Source organism: Sinohyriopsis cumingii, chromosome 11, assembly GCF_028554795.1.
Source record: "Sinohyriopsis cumingii isolate HCF-2022 chromosome 11, ASM2855479v2, whole genome shotgun sequence".
In the NCBI taxonomy this organism is placed as follows: domain Eukaryota; kingdom Metazoa; phylum Mollusca; class Bivalvia; order Unionida; family Unionidae; genus Sinohyriopsis; species Sinohyriopsis cumingii.
The window spans coordinates 96,098,633-96,116,697 of NC_142971.1; the positions used below are offsets into that span (position 1 = coordinate 96,098,633).

The 18,065-nt window shown below is 38.9% G+C and overlaps 1 protein-coding gene across 2 annotated transcripts; it reads left to right on the forward strand.

Annotated features, from left to right (window-relative positions):
- The first annotated feature begins 962 nt into the window (after window positions 1-962).
- On the forward strand, window positions 963-17,834 carry LOC149789064 (uncharacterized). Of its 2 annotated transcripts, none has more exons than XM_089975245.1 (2): window positions 963-1,116; window positions 15,000-17,834. In XM_089975245.1, exon 2 carries the CDS (start codon window positions 15,012-15,014, stop codon window positions 16,539-16,541), a length of 1,530 nt encoding a protein of 509 aa, XP_089831371.1. In that variant the 5' UTR covers window positions 963-1,116; window positions 15,000-15,011; the 3' UTR covers window positions 16,542-17,834. The 2 variants fall into 2 exon arrangements, with proteins under 2 accessions (XP_089831371.1, XP_089831372.1); XM_089975246.1 differs by lacking the exon at window positions 963-1,116 and adding an exon at window positions 11,496-11,730.
- Window positions 17,835-18,065: the final 231 nt, after the last annotated feature.

Consider the following 18,065-nt stretch of genomic DNA (forward strand, 5'->3'; position numbering starts at 1 on the left):
ACAATAATGGTTGTTACAGTAAATCGCTATTTTATTTGATTGACCCTATTCAAATCATATTGCCCACACTGAGCACGCCATAAATTATCTGCTTCCCTGTGTACATATACGCTTACTTACGTACTATAAATATATATTTACACGGAGGTTAGAACTCTGGTGCGCGGGTAAACGGCACCCATCGCTATGCCTGCAACCACCAGTACATACTGCATCACGAATAAGCACACATCACGAATAATTGATGACACAAAGTTGGTGGTATCTGCACTCGTGCGTAGTGGACACAGCTGCCTGGCGACCTAGTAATTACTTCTCATTCCGGATTCGTGCGAAGAAAAACTAAATGTATATTGGCTTAAATATAGAAAATTACAAGTATGCACCATAGAGAATGAAAAGTGCTATCCCTGGATTCTACATCAGAATATGAATATATATATATATATATATATATATAGAGAGAGAGAGAGAGAGAGAGAGAGAGATGCATGTGTGTCTGTCTCTCAGTTGGTCTATAAGAGAGAGAGAGAGAGAGAGATGCATTTCTGTCTGTCTGTCTACCTATCCGACTGTCAATCTGTTCTGTAAGCTTAATAGTCTCTATATTTTTATGTTTCTGTCTGTATATATGTATGTTTGAATCTATATGTTGACTATCTTTCAGTAGGTATGTATATCCAGGCAATATTTTTGTACAAAAATTTAGACGATCTCAAAATTTAAATGCTTGCTTTTAATCTGAGGTTCGCATGGCCTCTAGTTAAACAAAAAATATAATGTACACATTTTTCATAGCTTTGTAAAGCCAGCTTAAACTCAATCTAGATTAATGTAAAACGTCTGCTTACACGTGCTTACCGTCAGGATGGTTACAGATGAGTACCCAAATGGAATGAGTGATCATCCCTACTCGACATTGTGTGTATTTCTATGATCCCAAACCGTGTATTGACCTAGAAGTTATGTTAACTCATCGCCGCCCACGGGACTTGTACCTTTCAGGTTGCGTTAAGTTAGGATGTCAAGCAGCAATTTGATGGACTGGACATATTTACAAAGATCGTTTCTCATTGATGGTCATCGCATCTAGAACAGAGCTGGTACCTTCACTGGGTAAGTGTTTTTGTCTTGCGGGTAAGCGTATGTGTCATTACACTAGTATTGTAGGTACCGTCATTTTTACTGACGAATAAAATGTGGGTAGCTTGCTCACTTACAGCAAGGTATTTCGCACCATTACCATACAACTTAATTGAATTGTCGTGAGAAAAGGGGGTGAAAACGTGTATCATTATATTCGGAATGACCATTCTATGTAGATATTATGTTTGTTATAGGGTAATAATCTCTATAAAAAAATAATTCATGTTGATAATGTGTTTGCTATTGGATAATCCCTCCGATTAGTGTTTATTGTATGCTTTGTTAATAATATAGTTGGCATTGTACTCTCTCAAATACGGATGTATATGTACCACCATTAGTAGACTGAACATATATAAATCGAAATTTCTCTTGATGTACCGAAGATTATGTATATGCTTTAAACAGAAACAGAACAATGGAGACGTTCAGACAGAGATATAAACACCACTATTTTGGATTTAAAGGCACTTTTAAGATAGTGACCAGATCATGCCGAATAAAAGGGAGCTAAGTGACGTATTGGTGGACACGCAGAGGCAGCCTACCCAGGCTGGCGTGGAGCAGGTATCGAACCCGCGACGTTTGGATTACGAGTCGGTCTGGGAAGGCACTCCCTTTGCATATGTTGTCGTGGAAGGCGCCTCCGTTGCGTATCTCCTCTGGGAAGGCACTATTTGCTTATCGCCTCTGAATATGATTATCCCATTTATTTGCGTCGTATAATTTAAGTTTCTATTAAATGAAAGTTCTCTGCAAACTGAATCTTCAAAATCTGTGTTTATACATGCGATGAATAGTTTAACGGTGTTTACTTTTATCAAGATGGTGTCGAAGTTCTTCCCAAATCAACAAATTTTTTTAAATATTTTTTTTATTGAAAGTGTTGTTGATGCTTTAAAATGGAAGATGGCAAATATTTTTTTCTGCAGGAAATATAGATAATCTAGGATTTGTGTGAATCGTTGCTATTGTTACGACCATATGGTCTTAAATTAAATAACAGAAAATATAAAAAAAACTAAAACGTTTCATAAAATTCAACAAATAATTAATTTCGCTAGTATATAAAGTGAAAAGCTAATAAAAAGAACTTACATTGTCAATTAAATCCCAAATAATCCTGAAAGTTATATCACAAGTCCAAATTATGAAGTTCCAATTGAATTCCAGTTGTGTTCCAAATACATTACAAGATGACGTTTCCATGGCCTGATATATGGCCATGTATTAACAGTCTTTTGGTGTATCACAATAATATAACCCGAAATATAAGTCGCTATAATTCCAACTTAAAAATTTAGTCCAAGAAGCATTACTCAGTACACTGTACTTCCAGTGAATAATTAAAACAAATAAATTCACCCAGATTAAAAACTGAACACAACAATGAGACGGAGTCAGCTTCGGATGTTAAGGCAAGAATTATGTCATTTTTCACTCAAACATTGACATCAAATGCTAAGACACAATACTAGAGCCAATATTCAGGCCAGTCTCCTCCCTAAAACATTCAAAGTTGTCAAACAAGTTTGAGAATTTCCAAGTGGAAAGCTAATGTCTTAGACTCAGATTCAAATAAACATGTTCACCTCCAATAATAATTATCTGCATGTTTAATCAATAATCTTCGAGAGATATTAGCTATGTATTATGTTGTTTGCAAATTAAATTTCACTAGTAATGTACCATTAGTTTTGGACAAAAGTTGACAAACAAATACAGATATGCATAACATATAATCATTGAGAAAAGCCAATACGCAGTATAAATTAAATATGCATAACATATAATCATTGAGAAAAGCCAACAAGCAGTATAAATTAAATATGCATAACATATAGTCATTGAGAAAAAGCCAACAAGCAGTATAAATTAAATATGCATAACATATAGTCATTGAGAAAAGCCAATACGCAGTATAAATTAAATATGCATAACATATAGTCATTGAGAAAAAGCCAACAAGCAGTATAAATTAAATATGCATAACATATTGTGACGTTCTGTCGTATTGGGGTGGGGTTCTCCCAATATAATTTAATTAAATTAAATTGAAAGTTCCACCCTGGCTCGTTAGGTTAGAAAGTTAAATTAGTGATGATGTAGATTTACAGCTCTGAGCCCCCAGTCAGCAATGCCGACGGTTAAATTATAGAGAACACGAAGATGAAATTCAATCAATAACAATTTAATAAATGTGATAATTTAAAAACGATACTTCCAATCACTCATCTTTCCCTCGACCAAGTGACAGCCTAATTCATCCCGTGATTTACAGTGTGAGTTCGATTTTCCCCCTGTCCTTGCATCTACTCATCTATTTCTTCCCGCTGATTCTTCCTTCTTTCCGTTCCTCTAACTCCTTCTTTGTCTCTGTTTCCTCTCTACTATCTCCTCCTCCTTCGCTCCAGACTTCAACTTCTCCTTCCCCTCTATTATCTCCTCCTCCAATTCCGCTCCCAGACTTCAACTTCTCCCTCTTCTTCCCTCCTTTCCTCCGTCTCTCTATCCGAAACAACGGGACCAAACTTTAACTGATCTGTTCCTCAAAGCTTCCTGTGAAAAACCACAAGGCGTTAACAAATGTTTAATCGAACCTCACCTCACACTATAACGACAATTAACCATCAGACAGCTGTCACTGTTTCGGCCACGCATGCATACACATCGAAATTCCCACACACTTCTTGCTGGGTAAACAATGGCGTAATAACACAGTATCAGCGAATTGTTATACAGACATCCATATATTGCGTCACGTCAGTATATACACATATATATTTAATCTCATCGTACTACAATCTGACAAAATCAGACGCATGTCTGTACATTACAAATATTCAACAATGGCAAAATCTATAATCATATAAACATATGTGTTAGTCTACTATAAAATACCCACATAGTAAATTACAATATTAACTCTTACGACGGCTGGCAAGCTATATAATTCTTTACAAATATCAACTCATTTCTTCAAAATATGCAAACATATTAACAAAACAAAGTAGTTCTTCGTACTACGATTCTAGTACTAATAAAGTATACATACGACCTACAATTAAAATGCAGTCGCATTCCACAAAGACCGAACAAATATCTACTGACCTTTTGAAGCTTTCTGTACTTAGACCTTCCTGCTCTAAGATTTTCCCGCCAATAACGAATGGCTATTCGGAGTTACGCTAACCTCTTCTCTGGGTAATTTCTCTCAGCGAACTAACTTTTGCCGGAAAACTCAGGGATATCATTCTACCCAAATCAAGGTCTCCCCCCATCTCGATTCTGATTGGGTGGCGCTGTGCCCCTGTCCAATCGTCTTAGCGGCCAGTTCAACCTGTCTGTCTGTTTGCAGGGGAAAGAAGTTAGGACACTCCCACTTCTTCAGGCAATTTCTTTTGATCTTGGAAACATTTCGACACCTAGGTGATAATTGGCTGTGTGCAACTCCAATGTCCGGTCCTTCGATTCTAGCCACAACAATCTTACGTAACGGATTAGTGCTAGCCTTCGGCAATGTTTGACATCAAACAATGACCCGTCAGAATTACCTTGATTATACATGTTTCAAACTGGCTACTCTGGGTCGGGGTAAACATGACACCCCCACCACGCTTGAGAATAAAATCGGGATTTTATTCCCTCAAAATTACTTCAAATGCAATGGCATTAATACACGAAATAAAGAACAAAATTATCGCGACACTACACACTGAGTGCGAACATGAATATATATATATATATATATATATATATATATATATATATATATATATATATATATATATATATACAGCGATCTATACCATTCCAGCGCTCCTGCTCATGAAATCGGCGCCTACGTTCTCAGTTCCTTTCACGTATCTGATCTGCATCTGGTATTGTTGTAAGAACAGCGACCATCACATCAATCGTCCATTCGACAATTTCGCCTGCGCGAGATACGCGAGTGGTTGGTGGTCAGTCTCCAATATGAACTTCCGCCCGTATAAGTACCGCTCGAACCGTGATATACCGAACACGATTCCGAGGCATTCTCTCTCCGATACGGAGTAGTTCTTCTCGGCAGCTGACAACTTCCGACTGCCGTACGCGACATATAACGATTCCCGTGCGACGATGCGGGTTTTATCGGTCCGATTAAATCTATCGCGACGCATCGAAATGGTTCATCGATAACGGGTTTACTCCCCAAGGGGACGGGTTGATGAGCCGTTTCCGGTGCCATTCTCTGGCACTTGTCACAGGAGAGACAGAACCGCTTAACGTCTCCCTGGACCCCTGGCCAGTAGAATTCTCTGACAAGACGGTCAAGCGTCTTGGCAATTCCCATGTGTCCACTCATGAGACTTTCGTGCGCGAGTTTTAACACTTCGCCTCGCTTCTCTTTTGGCACGACGACTTGCTTAAAGTGTTTGCGGCTTTCCTGGCGTGGCGATACAAGATCCCCTTCTTGTACTCAAACTTCACCGCGCCATTCGGAGTCTCTTTCTCCGTTCCTTCTGCAGCGTATTTGTGCAACTGCGCCAGAGTTGCGTCTTCCTGTTGCAGCTTCCTCAGCTCGGCCGGAAGAACGTTACTCACCGGTGTCGATGTAACTTCCATCGGCTTCGCTTCCGTCTGTCGACTCTTGGACCTGGTTTCCACAGCACTCACCGGCATCGGTGTGCAGGTTTCGGGGTTCGGTTGTGGCAACACATAACGACATCCCAGTATGACGTCATGCGACAAACCATCCAAGCATGCAGCTTCAATTTTCCCCTTCACGTACGGTGAATCGAGGTCAATGACAGCCACGGGCAATGAGTCACGCGCGCTGTTCGCGTACTGAACTTCGATTACCTCCCCTGTGTAATCCTCGGGCTTAACGTACTTGTTGTCGACAAGGGCTGGGACGCTACACCCAGTGTCATACAAGATGGTGGCACCTTCTCCGTTGACAGTAGCAGACGCGAGGTTGGCTGGGTTACAGCTTGCCTCCGGCTCGCGCTCCTTCCTAGCGACGGCATTCACCTGGGTCTGCCTGCCCTTGGGACAGTCCCTGGCAATATGCCCCGGGCGCTTGCAGTTGTAACACGTCGGCGGCCCTCGCCGACCTGCAAGTCCCGCTTTCGTGGGTGAGGCCTGTCCAGGTCTATGGTTGGCATCCTTACCTGTAGATCCCCCTCCGACCCTCCCGTCGCCCTGACGGTTACGGACAGCCGGCTCTACCTCAACCACACGGCGCGACTCAGTGGGTCGGGGTCGATCCGCACCCCCGGAACCTCCACTTTTCGAGTGTGCCTGCTCGTATCGCTCCGCCATGCTAGCGATCTCTTCGAGCGTCCGGTGCTCTCTCTCTGCTAGAAAGACTGTCAACTCGCGACGGTAAGTACTCAGGACATGTTCCTTGAGTATAACCTCGCGGTAGCCCGTCGTACGATCGTTCGACTTCGGCCATCTTCATCCACTTCTCAAATAACCCTCGAACACGGGTGTGGAATTGAGAGTGGGTCTCCGTTGCCTTTTTCGCCGAGTCCCGAAAAAGTTTACGATATGTTTCGGCGGTCAGCCGATAATGGCAGAGAAGGGCCTTTTTGAGCGCATTGTAGTCGTCAGCATCGTCTGCAGCTAAGCCGTGGTAGACTTCACGAGCTGCACCTTGCAAAAAAGCTGAGACATTAATCGCCCAATGTTGTTCAGGAATTTTATGAGCGTGAGCAAGTTTCTCAAACTGAACAAGAAAATCGTCGATAGATTCCTCCTTATCGCTGAACCGCGGCATACTTATCTGGACCATTCGGTGGTCGATGAAAGGTCGTCCGGTCCCTAATGAACTTGTGCTGGTGCCGTCCCGATCGGTGTCCCTAGCTGCTAACCTGACCTTCTCCATTTCGAGAGTGTGAGCCAGTCTGGCCAGCTCTAGCTCTTTCTGTGTTTCTCTTTCTGCGGTTATCCTGGCCAGCTCCAGCTCTTTCTGGGTTTCTCTGTCCGCGGATATCTTGGCCAACTCCAGCTCTGTCCGCTGCTATCTTGGCCAGCTCTCGGTCCGCTGCTATCTTGGCCAGCTCTCGGTCCGCTGCTATCTTAGCCAGCTCCTTCTCCGCTGCTTTTTCTGCCTTCCATTCCTTGATTCTTTCTTCAATAAATGCTGCCAGGCGATCTCCCTCGTAGCCGAGATCTTCCGAACCCATGGCACGGTACTCCTTGATCATTTGCCTTTCTGTAGCCATATTGTTATACTAATAGGAAGTGATACCTTGTCTCGACCTTACTAACAATGGACAGATATTACAAGTTCCCAGCCAAATACTTACCTGTCGACAACAACTAATTTCGTTCAGGTAAGATATTTGCTCGATATTTGCTTCACAATTACTGCAAGTAATTAAAGATCTACCAAACATGCAAATATCAAATATAACAAACACAAGATGAGAAAATCATAAAAATTCAAAATACATAGGATGGAAAATATCTCACACTGTTCACTAATACTTCCTAACAAATAAACTTTTAGATCGTAAAATAATATTTATGTCTAATTCAAATCCCGGACGAAGCGCCCACTGTGACGTTCTGTCGTATTGGGGTGGGGTTCTCCCAATATAATTTAATTAAATTAAATTGAAAGTTCCACCCTGGCTCGTTAGGTTAGAAAGTTAAATTAGTGATGATGTAGATTTACAGCTCTGAGCCCCCAGTCAGCAATGCCGACGGTTAAATTATAGAGAACACGAAGATGAAATTCAATCAATAACAAGTTAATAAATGTGATAATTTAAAAACGATACTTCCAATCACTCGTCTTTCCCTCGACCAAGTGACAGCCTAATTCATCCCGTGATTTACAGTGTGAGTTCGATTTTCCCCCTGTCCTTGCATCTACTCATCTATTTCTTCCCGCTGATTCTTCCTTCTTTCCGTTCCTCTAACTCCTTCTTTGTCTCTGTTTCCTCTCTACTATCTCCTCCTCCTTCGCTCCAGACTTCAACTTCTCCTTCCCCTCTCTTTATTATCTCCTCCTCCAATTCCGCTCCCAGACTTCAACTTCTCCCTCTTCTTCCCTCCTTTCCTCCGTCTCTCTATCCGAGACAACGGGACCAAACTTTAACTGATCTGTCCCTCAAAGCTTCCTGTGAAAAACCACAAGGCGTTAACAAATGTTTAATCGAACCTCACCTCACACTATAACGACAATTAACCATCAGACAGCTGTCACTGTTTCGGCCACGCATGCATACACATCGAAATTCCCACACACTTCTTGCTGGGTAAACAATGGCGTAATAACACAGTATCAGCGAATTGTTATACAGACATCCATACATTGCGTCACGTCAGTATATACACATATATATTTAATCTCATCGTACTACAATCTGACAAAATCAGACGCATGTCTGTACATTACAAATATTCAACAATGGCAAAATCTATAATCATATAAACATATGTGTTAGTCTACTATAAAATACCCACATAGTAAATTACAATATTAACTCTTACGACGGCTGGCAAGCTATATAATTCTTTACAAATATCAACTCATTTCTTCAAAATATGCAAACATATTAACAAAACAAAGTAGTTCTTCGTACTACGATTCTAGTACTAATAAAGTATACATACGACCTACAATTAAAATGCAGTCGCATTCCACAAAGACCGAACAAATATCTACTGACCTTTTGAAGCTTTCTGTACTTAGACCTTCCTGCTCTAAGATTTTCCCGCCAATAACGAATGGCTATTCGGAGTTACGCTAACCTCTTCTCTGGGTAATTTCTCTCAGCGAACTAACTTTTGCCGGAAAACTCAGGGATATCATTCTACCCAAATCAAGGTCTCCCCCCTATCTCGATTCTGATTGGGTGGCGCTGTGCCCCTGTCCAATCGTCTTAGCGGCCAGTTCAACCTGTCTGTCTGTTTGCAGGGGAAAGAAGTTAGGACACTCCCACTTCTTCAGGCAATTTCTTTTGATCTTGGAAACATTTCGACACCTAGGTGATAATTGGCTGTGTGCAACTCCAATGTCCGGTCCTTCGATTCTAGCCACAACAATCTTACGTAACGGATTAGTGCTAGCCTTCAGCAATGTTCGACATCAAACAATGACCCGTCAGAATTACCTTGATTATACATGTTTCAAACTGGCTACTCTGGGTCGGGGTAAACATGACACATATAATCATTGAGAAAAGCCAACAAGCAGTATAAATTAAATACGCATAACATATAGTCATTAAGAAAAGCCAACAAGCAGTATAAATTAAATATGCATAACATAGTCATTGAGAAAAGCCAATACGCAGTATAAATTAAATATGCATAACAGTCATTGAGAAAAGCCAATACGCAGTATAAATTAAATATGCATAACATATAATCATTGAGAAAAGCCAATAAGCAGTACAAATTAAACAAGAAAACCCTAACCCTACAAATTAAATATGCATAATACTATACATTCTTTTCGTGGATCCGAAGAAAAAAGAAATCTATATGGTATCATGCCTGCATCAACATCTTTGTGATTCTCATCCGCCTGTATAGAATTCAGGGTTTCGTACAACATTATATAGTCTGTTACATTGTATGTATTGATATTTTTAAGTTTAGTGAAACTCAGCTGATTCAGTTCAACATTTGTCTCCATCAGTTCTTCTGTGATGTTTTGTATTACAAAGCTAGAATATTATTTACAATGAAGTCCCTTAACCCACATGAAACACGTAATTTAATGTGCGTGTGTATGGTTTGGAATTTTGACGTAACTTTAACAATTCTTCAGTCATATCGCTACGACGTCTGCAGTGTGGCAGTTTATAGTGATGTCTAGCACTGGGACATCATGTCTCAAGCACGTCGCATGATGTCCCACCTAATCACATTATCCTGACACCAGGCCGACCAGTCCTAACACTAACCTCTTAATGCTGAGCGCCAAGCGAGGCAGCTGTTAGTACCGTTTTTATAATTATTTGGTATGACTCGGTTAGGGATCGAACCCACGACCTCCCGCATACAATGCGTAATTTAATCCTTCTTCATATATTGCTGTTTTCGTCATATTGCTGCCAGATCTGATAGTGCTGATCTCAGTACTATATTAGGGTGTGCAAAATGTGCATCTGTTTTAAGGCAATCTGTGATATAATTTGTTATATTTGAAATCAACTATTCACGGGGGGCCCCGAGTGGCCGAGGGGTCTAAAGCGCTCTTCGTTACGGATCACTGCCATCTCACCTCTGTCTGCGTGGGTTCGAGTCTAGGATTCGGCTAATGTGGGTATGTGAGAAAGCTTGTCAGTAGCTTCTCGTGGGTCGGCGGTTCTTCCTGGGGTTTTCCCGGGTTCTTCCTCCACCATTAATACTGGCCGCCATGTATAGCCTATCGTGTGCTGAAAAATGGCGTTAAACCCCACAACAACAACACCAACAACTATTCACGAGTTTTATTCTAACCCTTAACCATATTTTATCCAATCCAGACTTACAAACATATACACGGTAACTCTAATATTGAAATTGTACCTGTTATGTTAAACTCTAGAAATTGTGTATATTACAACTGTTAATTTTAGTACAATGTAACATCGTGCTATTATTTACGTTGTTTAAAACTATCAAGTTATTTTATGCTGTGCGGATCAGAAAGTATCCCAAAAGCGCTGTACATTCTGCTAGCGAACCAACTGTTTTAGAATTAATATACATTTCTCAGTGTTATAATTTATTGTGAATAGTTAAAGATCGCATTTTTTCAATTTTTTTTTAAAAGCCCAGAACTAAAATATCATTTAAGTCAACGACTCGACGGTATTTTTCATTTTTAGTGGTCTGTAAAAAAATTGTACCCCTGACTGAGATGGTAATGACTTAAATTTACAGTAGCTCCAGCACCGAAATATCACTGTGGTCCACGGATCCGATGGTTCATTTGTTGTTTTAAATTCGAGTGGTCCAGAAATGCTATTAAACATCCTACTCAAGATGCATTCATTAAAGCGGTATAATGTAATTTTTGTCCAGAAACTAAATGGTAATTTTCTTTCAACAAAAACTAAATTTTAACCCCACTGAGCAAAAAATCCATTTTCTAAACCCACCCCCTCAAATTTATTTCATATTTAAAAGTTGAACAGAATTCACCCATAGTATCTACTTACAACAACCATGCATGCACGCATGCGTGGCAACTTCATTTCTATACAATTATCCATAGTCTTTGCTTGAAATTTTGCAGTACATAAGTACTTCTGAAAACAGGATGTTCAACAAGTATGTTGTACATCATCCTAGCCGCTCCTGTCTCTGTCCAATGAAGAAAACACTAGGAAATAACCGTTCCTCTTCCATAGTTTGTGCACAATAAATTCGTAACGTTCGTTTTATTTCGCATTATATATCACGTAGATTCGAGGCAACTCATAACTTGTATTTCTTCCTTTCCTTGCATGATAACTGATGTATATAGTGGTATGTTAGACTTGTTTCATACGGTACCTGCTTATGCTTCGATGGTAATCATTTAGAAACGATAAACTTGCATTTTACCAGGAAATAGCTTCGGCGGTCGGACGTATCCATACGCTCAAGGTACGAATGTATTTTTAAATTATGTTTAAAGGGAAATTTAGGTGATGGTATAACGTTTCAGATTTGATATCGGATATAGATAGTTATACCGGTACTGCGTTTTAAAGGTACAGTCTACATAGAATAACGAACAATATACGTTAGCAAACATCTTGTATTTGTTCTTATTCTTATTTCAACGTACGTTTGGGGGATTTTGATGAAAATAACCGAACATTTAATAGTGTTTTCAGAGACACGGTGAGAAACAGTGGGGGGGGGGGGGGGGGCGGGGGGCATTTCGTTAAAATGGAGAGAATGTTTCTGAGTATATAACGTGGGTGAATTGCAACTACATCATATATGAAGTTGATAGATACAGATAGTTAGACTCGGAGACCATAACAATAGTGGATAACTCATCAAATTCAGTTATGTATTTCTTTGCATGTTCCATATTTTCAGCTTGTGATCTCAAAACTCCCCAAATGCCAGAAAACTCAGCGCACCGCTTTATCGAAGTTATGCATTATGCCGCTAAGTAAATTTGCAAACCTCTGCTGAGACTATTACTTCGGATAATTGGGAGGTGAAATGCTATTTTAAAATAAAATGCACTGATATGTTATGCTAGCTGGTATACTCACACTCTCACATATTTGCCAATCAAGCTTGTGAATCTTTGAAAATTTGAAACATTTTAACATATGTGGTCAATAATGCATCAGGTTCAGTTATCAGTTAAAAAATCTTTCAAAGATATTAAGTCAAAATATACTAACAATCTTCTGTCCGTGGTACAAACTGGTGAAAATATCTCGGTCAAAAGTATACAATGTCATAATATTCTCATACTATGCAAGGTTTCATTACACCGATCCCTACTAATTACACTGCACTAAAATAATCAAAACACTGTAAATGAATGTTGCACTTTACCATCCCGTGTGGGGGTCTCGAGTGGCGGAGTGGTCTAAAGCCTCTCCGTTACGGATCACTGCCATTTCACCTCTGTCTGCGATGGTTCGAGTCTAGGATTCGGGCAATATAGGTATGTGAAAAAGCTTGCCAGTAGCTTCTGGTAGGTCGGTGGTTCTTCCCGGGGTTTTCCAGGGTTCTTCCTCCACCATTAATACTGGTCGCCATGCATAGCCTATCGTGTGCTGAAAAATGGCGTTAAACCCAACAATAACCATCCCGTGTGAAGCTATTTTGCGGGAACTATTTTTTTTTTTTTTTCTTCTTCTGTCCTTGCGACATTAACCTTTGAACTGTTGAACTCGGATCGATGTTTCTCTTTCTTGTCTTAGGTACAAACTGTCAACACTGTTAAGTCATGTTTTGTTTGTGGCATTCATACTGAGCTACTTTGTGAAAAATATTTGCCTTCTTGGAGTCCCTATGACCTTCGCCTTTGATATTTTAACCCAAGATCAATATATTTCTTGCTTGTCTAAAATGCTAGGCATCTAAAAACAGCAGAGTCAGTGCATGCGGTACAAACATGAAGCAGTTTTGTGGAAATCATTTCATTCTTCCTCATTCCTATTTGTAAATTGTTACCTTTTGACCAGAAAATTAATAGCTTTCTTTAGTGTCTCAGACTGAAGCCATCCATAAAGTTTGGTCAAAGCAGGTGAAAAAGAACTAAGGGGAACTGTGCAAATATTACGAACTTCTGACGATGTGACAGGTGTAATGTGCAGCTGTTTTAATATCCAATATGTGCAGTGTAGAGGATGTTTGCATATTCCTGTTATTGTCACGTACTGTGGCTGAAATTTCATTGGATAGTGTACTCGTGGACATTATACACGATCTAAGCACACAGTGGACCAAAATGAATGCAACCATATACTCAGAAATTCAGCATGAATTAGTCTAAAGTATAATATATTCAGCAGTTATTAAAATACGGAAAATTACTTTTGCAGACTTATGTGTACAATCTTCTGAATGTGCAATGAATGAATTACCAAATATGTAAAATGTATAAATGTTATTGGCTTTTTTACAATTTACCTCTGCAGTCCAGGAAGTGAAAATGGCCTAGAGGAGCCAGCAGTCATTTTTTATAGGCACACATAAGGTTACCAAGGCCAAGCTGTATGCTCTTTAGTTCAAAATACACCCACCCATCAAACATCAAAATAAAGGAAATTAAAAGTTATTTTAAGGATACCTAAGATATAAAGTGTAATTTTTAAATAGCCAGTATAACCAGTGAGGAAAACCTGGGAAATATTTGTTGTTGTTGTTTAAAACTCAAAACCTTGTGCAAAATACGAAACTGTAGAGCATCACCTAAATAAATAAATAAATAAATAAATAAATAAATTAATTAATTAATAATAATAATAATAATAATAATAATAATGTGTGTGTGTAACTTGTGTTTTTAACGTAGCTTTATAAAAAAATCAGTCATATCGTTACGATGTCTGCAGTGTGGCAGTTTATAGTGATGTCTAGCACTGGGACGTCATGCCTCAGGCATGTAGCATGATGTCCCACCCAGTCACATTATCTTAACACAAGGCCGACCAGTCCTAACACAGACTTCTTAATGATGAGAGCCAAGCGAGGCAGCTGTTAGTACCATTTTTGTAAGTCTTTGGTATGACTAAGCCGGGGATCGAACCCACGACCTCCCGCAACCGAGGCAGACGCTCTAATCATTAGGCCACCTGAACGGGAATAATAATAATAATAATAATAATAATAAGAGCAATATGGGCTAAGTATAAAGCCTAATCTTTATAAGCTTTAAGCTCTTTACAATATTAGATAACACATAAAAACATATAAATCGAAAGGATTACAAAAACAAGCATCATAAAATGATAAACACCTAATACAAAGAAGTATTCCTATCTCAGATTACTGAATATGTATACATACAATTTTCCAGAGAATTCCCTATCTTGAGAAATTAGGGAGGGTTCATTTTACAAAGTAATCCATGCTGTCATAAAGTCTCGTGAATGCTGCATATTATGACGTAAGTTCTCTGAAATTGGCTAATTACTCAGACAGGGAAATATCTTTACATCGCCGACTCCCATAATTAATAAATATTCATTAAAATCTAGCAAAGCTATAAACGGAGACACAAATACGGATAGCACATAACCTAAGTTTATTACAATATTAGAATATAAGGACGGTGTATACGTGCAATTATAGTTTGTTTCTTCAATACTAACGTTTTAGATTTATATGATTAATATAGGTAAACTTTCTGTCATTATTTACGTCATTGCATTCCCTACTTGTCTTCTCTCTTTCAGGTGTATGCAAGAATGAAAAGATTGCATGTGATGTGGCTTAATTGTATTCGGAAAACTAGTCACGGAAGAATTAGCAGACATTTCCATGCAGATCCCTACTGTGCTCCTGGTATGGCCAATGAATCACTTTCCCGTCCTCTTGGGGCTCTTGAGCTTATGTACCACCGCTCTTTTCTGAAGGGTAAAGACATGTCAACGCAGATGATGCACGTACAATCCAGACTGCCTATTACGCCATTCCAAATAAACGAAGCTCTTAAGTGCTTATCTGCTCGGCATCCGCTTCTACGCATGACAATACAGGAAGATAACTATTCAGGTTTATGCTTTAGAGAAATGAAGTCATTAGAGGTTGACTTTCAAACAGTAGATACTGACGACTGGATTACAGTTATGGAAGAGGAAGAGATGAACAGATTCAATCCGGAGAGAGGACCTTTGTGGCGATGTAGGCTGTTAAGATATATATCAGCGAGATATTTCCAAGATCAGAATGTGGATTCTCTGGGCGAAAGATTAATGAAATATCATTTTGTATTCGTGTTCTGCTGGCATCATGGACTTGTTGATGGAACCTATATACCGTGGCTATTTGGAGATTTTATTATGTATATCGACAAAGTTAGGCTGGGCTTTAATTTTAGGTCCGTGGAGTCTCTGCCATTAATGCCATCGATCGACAGTGTAATAGAATACAGCCAATATATAAATGAACGTAGTAATAAAGAAATAATTTCGCCAAGTATTCTCCACGAGGAAGCGCCTTCAACTATTTTGAGGGACTATACACTAAGATATGCCAATGAAATTGGACAACTGTCATCCAAGAATCAAAAACCAAAGGACCTAATAATTCAATTAGACCAAAATGAAACACAGTCCTTCTTTCATAAATGCAAGCAGAATAACGTTACAGTTTCTGGTGCTTTGATATCTGCATGTTGTGCCTCAATGGTCGGCCTGGTATACCAATCAGGAACAAATGGCATCCAAATAGACATCCCCGTAGAACTCATGGTAGACATGCGACGTTACATTCCTGATAGGTTTCTATCAGCATTGCAAGGTGCGCCGTATCCAGGAGTTGCTTCGCTTCACGTTCCTCTTCTGATCAAATTTCCAATGTCAAAGCAACGCATTGACAATTACAACTTTTGGAAACTATCAAAAGAATGCACCTCTCAGATTAAAGAGGCAACTCTATCTGGTTATTTTTTGAGAACATTAAAGAACGAAGTACGGGATAGTTTGATACATCATTCCAACCTCCCAACAACAGGCAAATCGCCATTCGTATTGTGCATTTCAAACGTTGGCAAGTTAGATGCTGCCATTCATGAAGAGCAAGCTGGAGATTATATTCTGACCGACATATGTGCGTTGAACAGTATTCTTGTTGATGACATGCCAATTTTCTTTACCCTGTCGGAAACCCTGCGTGGTAGACTTATTACTGGAATCTGCTACTGTGCTAATTATACTTCTGCTGAAACAGCGGATGAGTTCCGTAGGAACTTAAGATGGTATCTGACACAAATGTGAAACTCCTAGCGCGATCTTTTAGGATTATATAGATATATTAAAGGAAATAAACAAGGGATTTTGGCCATTTTTTCTTCAGTCGTATGCTCATTATTCCCACTATGAAAATGAAGTCATATGGACAACGTTCGTTTGCATACCAGGGCCCAGCAACGTGGAAAGAATTGCCTATTGAACTTAGACACAAAGACAATGTGATCCCATTTAAGAGTACTCAAGAACAAACGAAATGACCTAATAATGTTTCCTACCTTAATTATTTTCAGCTTGTTTTTATATTTTCTAATTTTATGGTGTTTGTCTCTTTTGTAATCATACATTATATATGTATATTTATGTTATATGTGTTGTTTAATGTTGTAAAGCGCTTAGAGCTTCTAAAGATTCGGCGCTATACAAAGTCTTCGTTATCATCATTATTATTATTATTATTATTATTATTATTATTTCGGGATTATTCATAATTTGTTATATTAGAGATCACAAGGATGTAGATAACTGTATTGTCTAAATGTCTAGCGCATGCAATCACGAAAAAGTAATTTAAAGATATTTAGCTCACATAAGGTCCATCATTCATGATGCGTTCATTTATTTTATTGTTAAATAATCTATATGAAAAATTATCAGAAAAATATATGAGTAGAGGTAAATTATTATCATTTTTATGTTAAAAAGTGGCAAGACAGGACTTGAAAAATGGCTCGAGTCACATTTGTTTTAAACCGTACAACCGTTAAGGAGCTAATTGTGTTTCCCTGTGGCGTTATCTTCAAGACCACAAAAACCATGAAAATCAATGTAAGCAACTTTCCTTAATTGTCATAATCATACAAAGCAAGTTACGTATATGCATGAATAATACCTCTGTGTATTTGATCAATGTAATCCTATCGAAGTATTGCAGCAATATGCATTTTAGTTTCTGTATCTATTCTACACCGCGAAATAAAATGCATCTTCTACTGACTTGGAAAGTTGAAGTTCTACTACGAGGAATTGTACTTTAGATATTTTGTCATCATAAAATGTAACACAATATAGTTTAAACGTAGCGCATTAATCCCATATTTAGAAATAGTGCTAACTAATTTATAACTAAATCAAACAAAAGAGAAACTAAGTGTTGTCCAAGGGACACTCGTAAAAGAGTGGTCAAAGACAGCAAGAAAGCGATTGGTACTTTCCCAAATTACCAAGAGAGAATGCGAACGTACCGACATGTAACGAAACTGTAACAGATGATAGTACGCAAGAAATACCTGAATATGAATAAAACAAATTTGTATGGTTGCATAGAATTGTATGTTAGTAGTTATATGGGACAGCTTGGCCTCATATAAGGACACATGGTGGAAATGTTTTGAGCTCCAAACGTTAAATTAACATGGGAATGGTACTAAAGCGTCAGAAGGGTTTATAGTCTCAAATGTAACAGTGATTGAAGGGACTGAAGGACGCGATAGAAAACATCCCTACAATCTTTAGAGTCAAAACGATATGATTGTTGATTTTAGGAAGAGT

Coding starts and splice junctions, on each gene's coding strand:
- LOC149789064 (XM_089975245.1), top strand. CDS start 15,012: ATGAAAAGATTGCATGTGATGTGGCTTAATTGTATTCGGAAAACTAGT.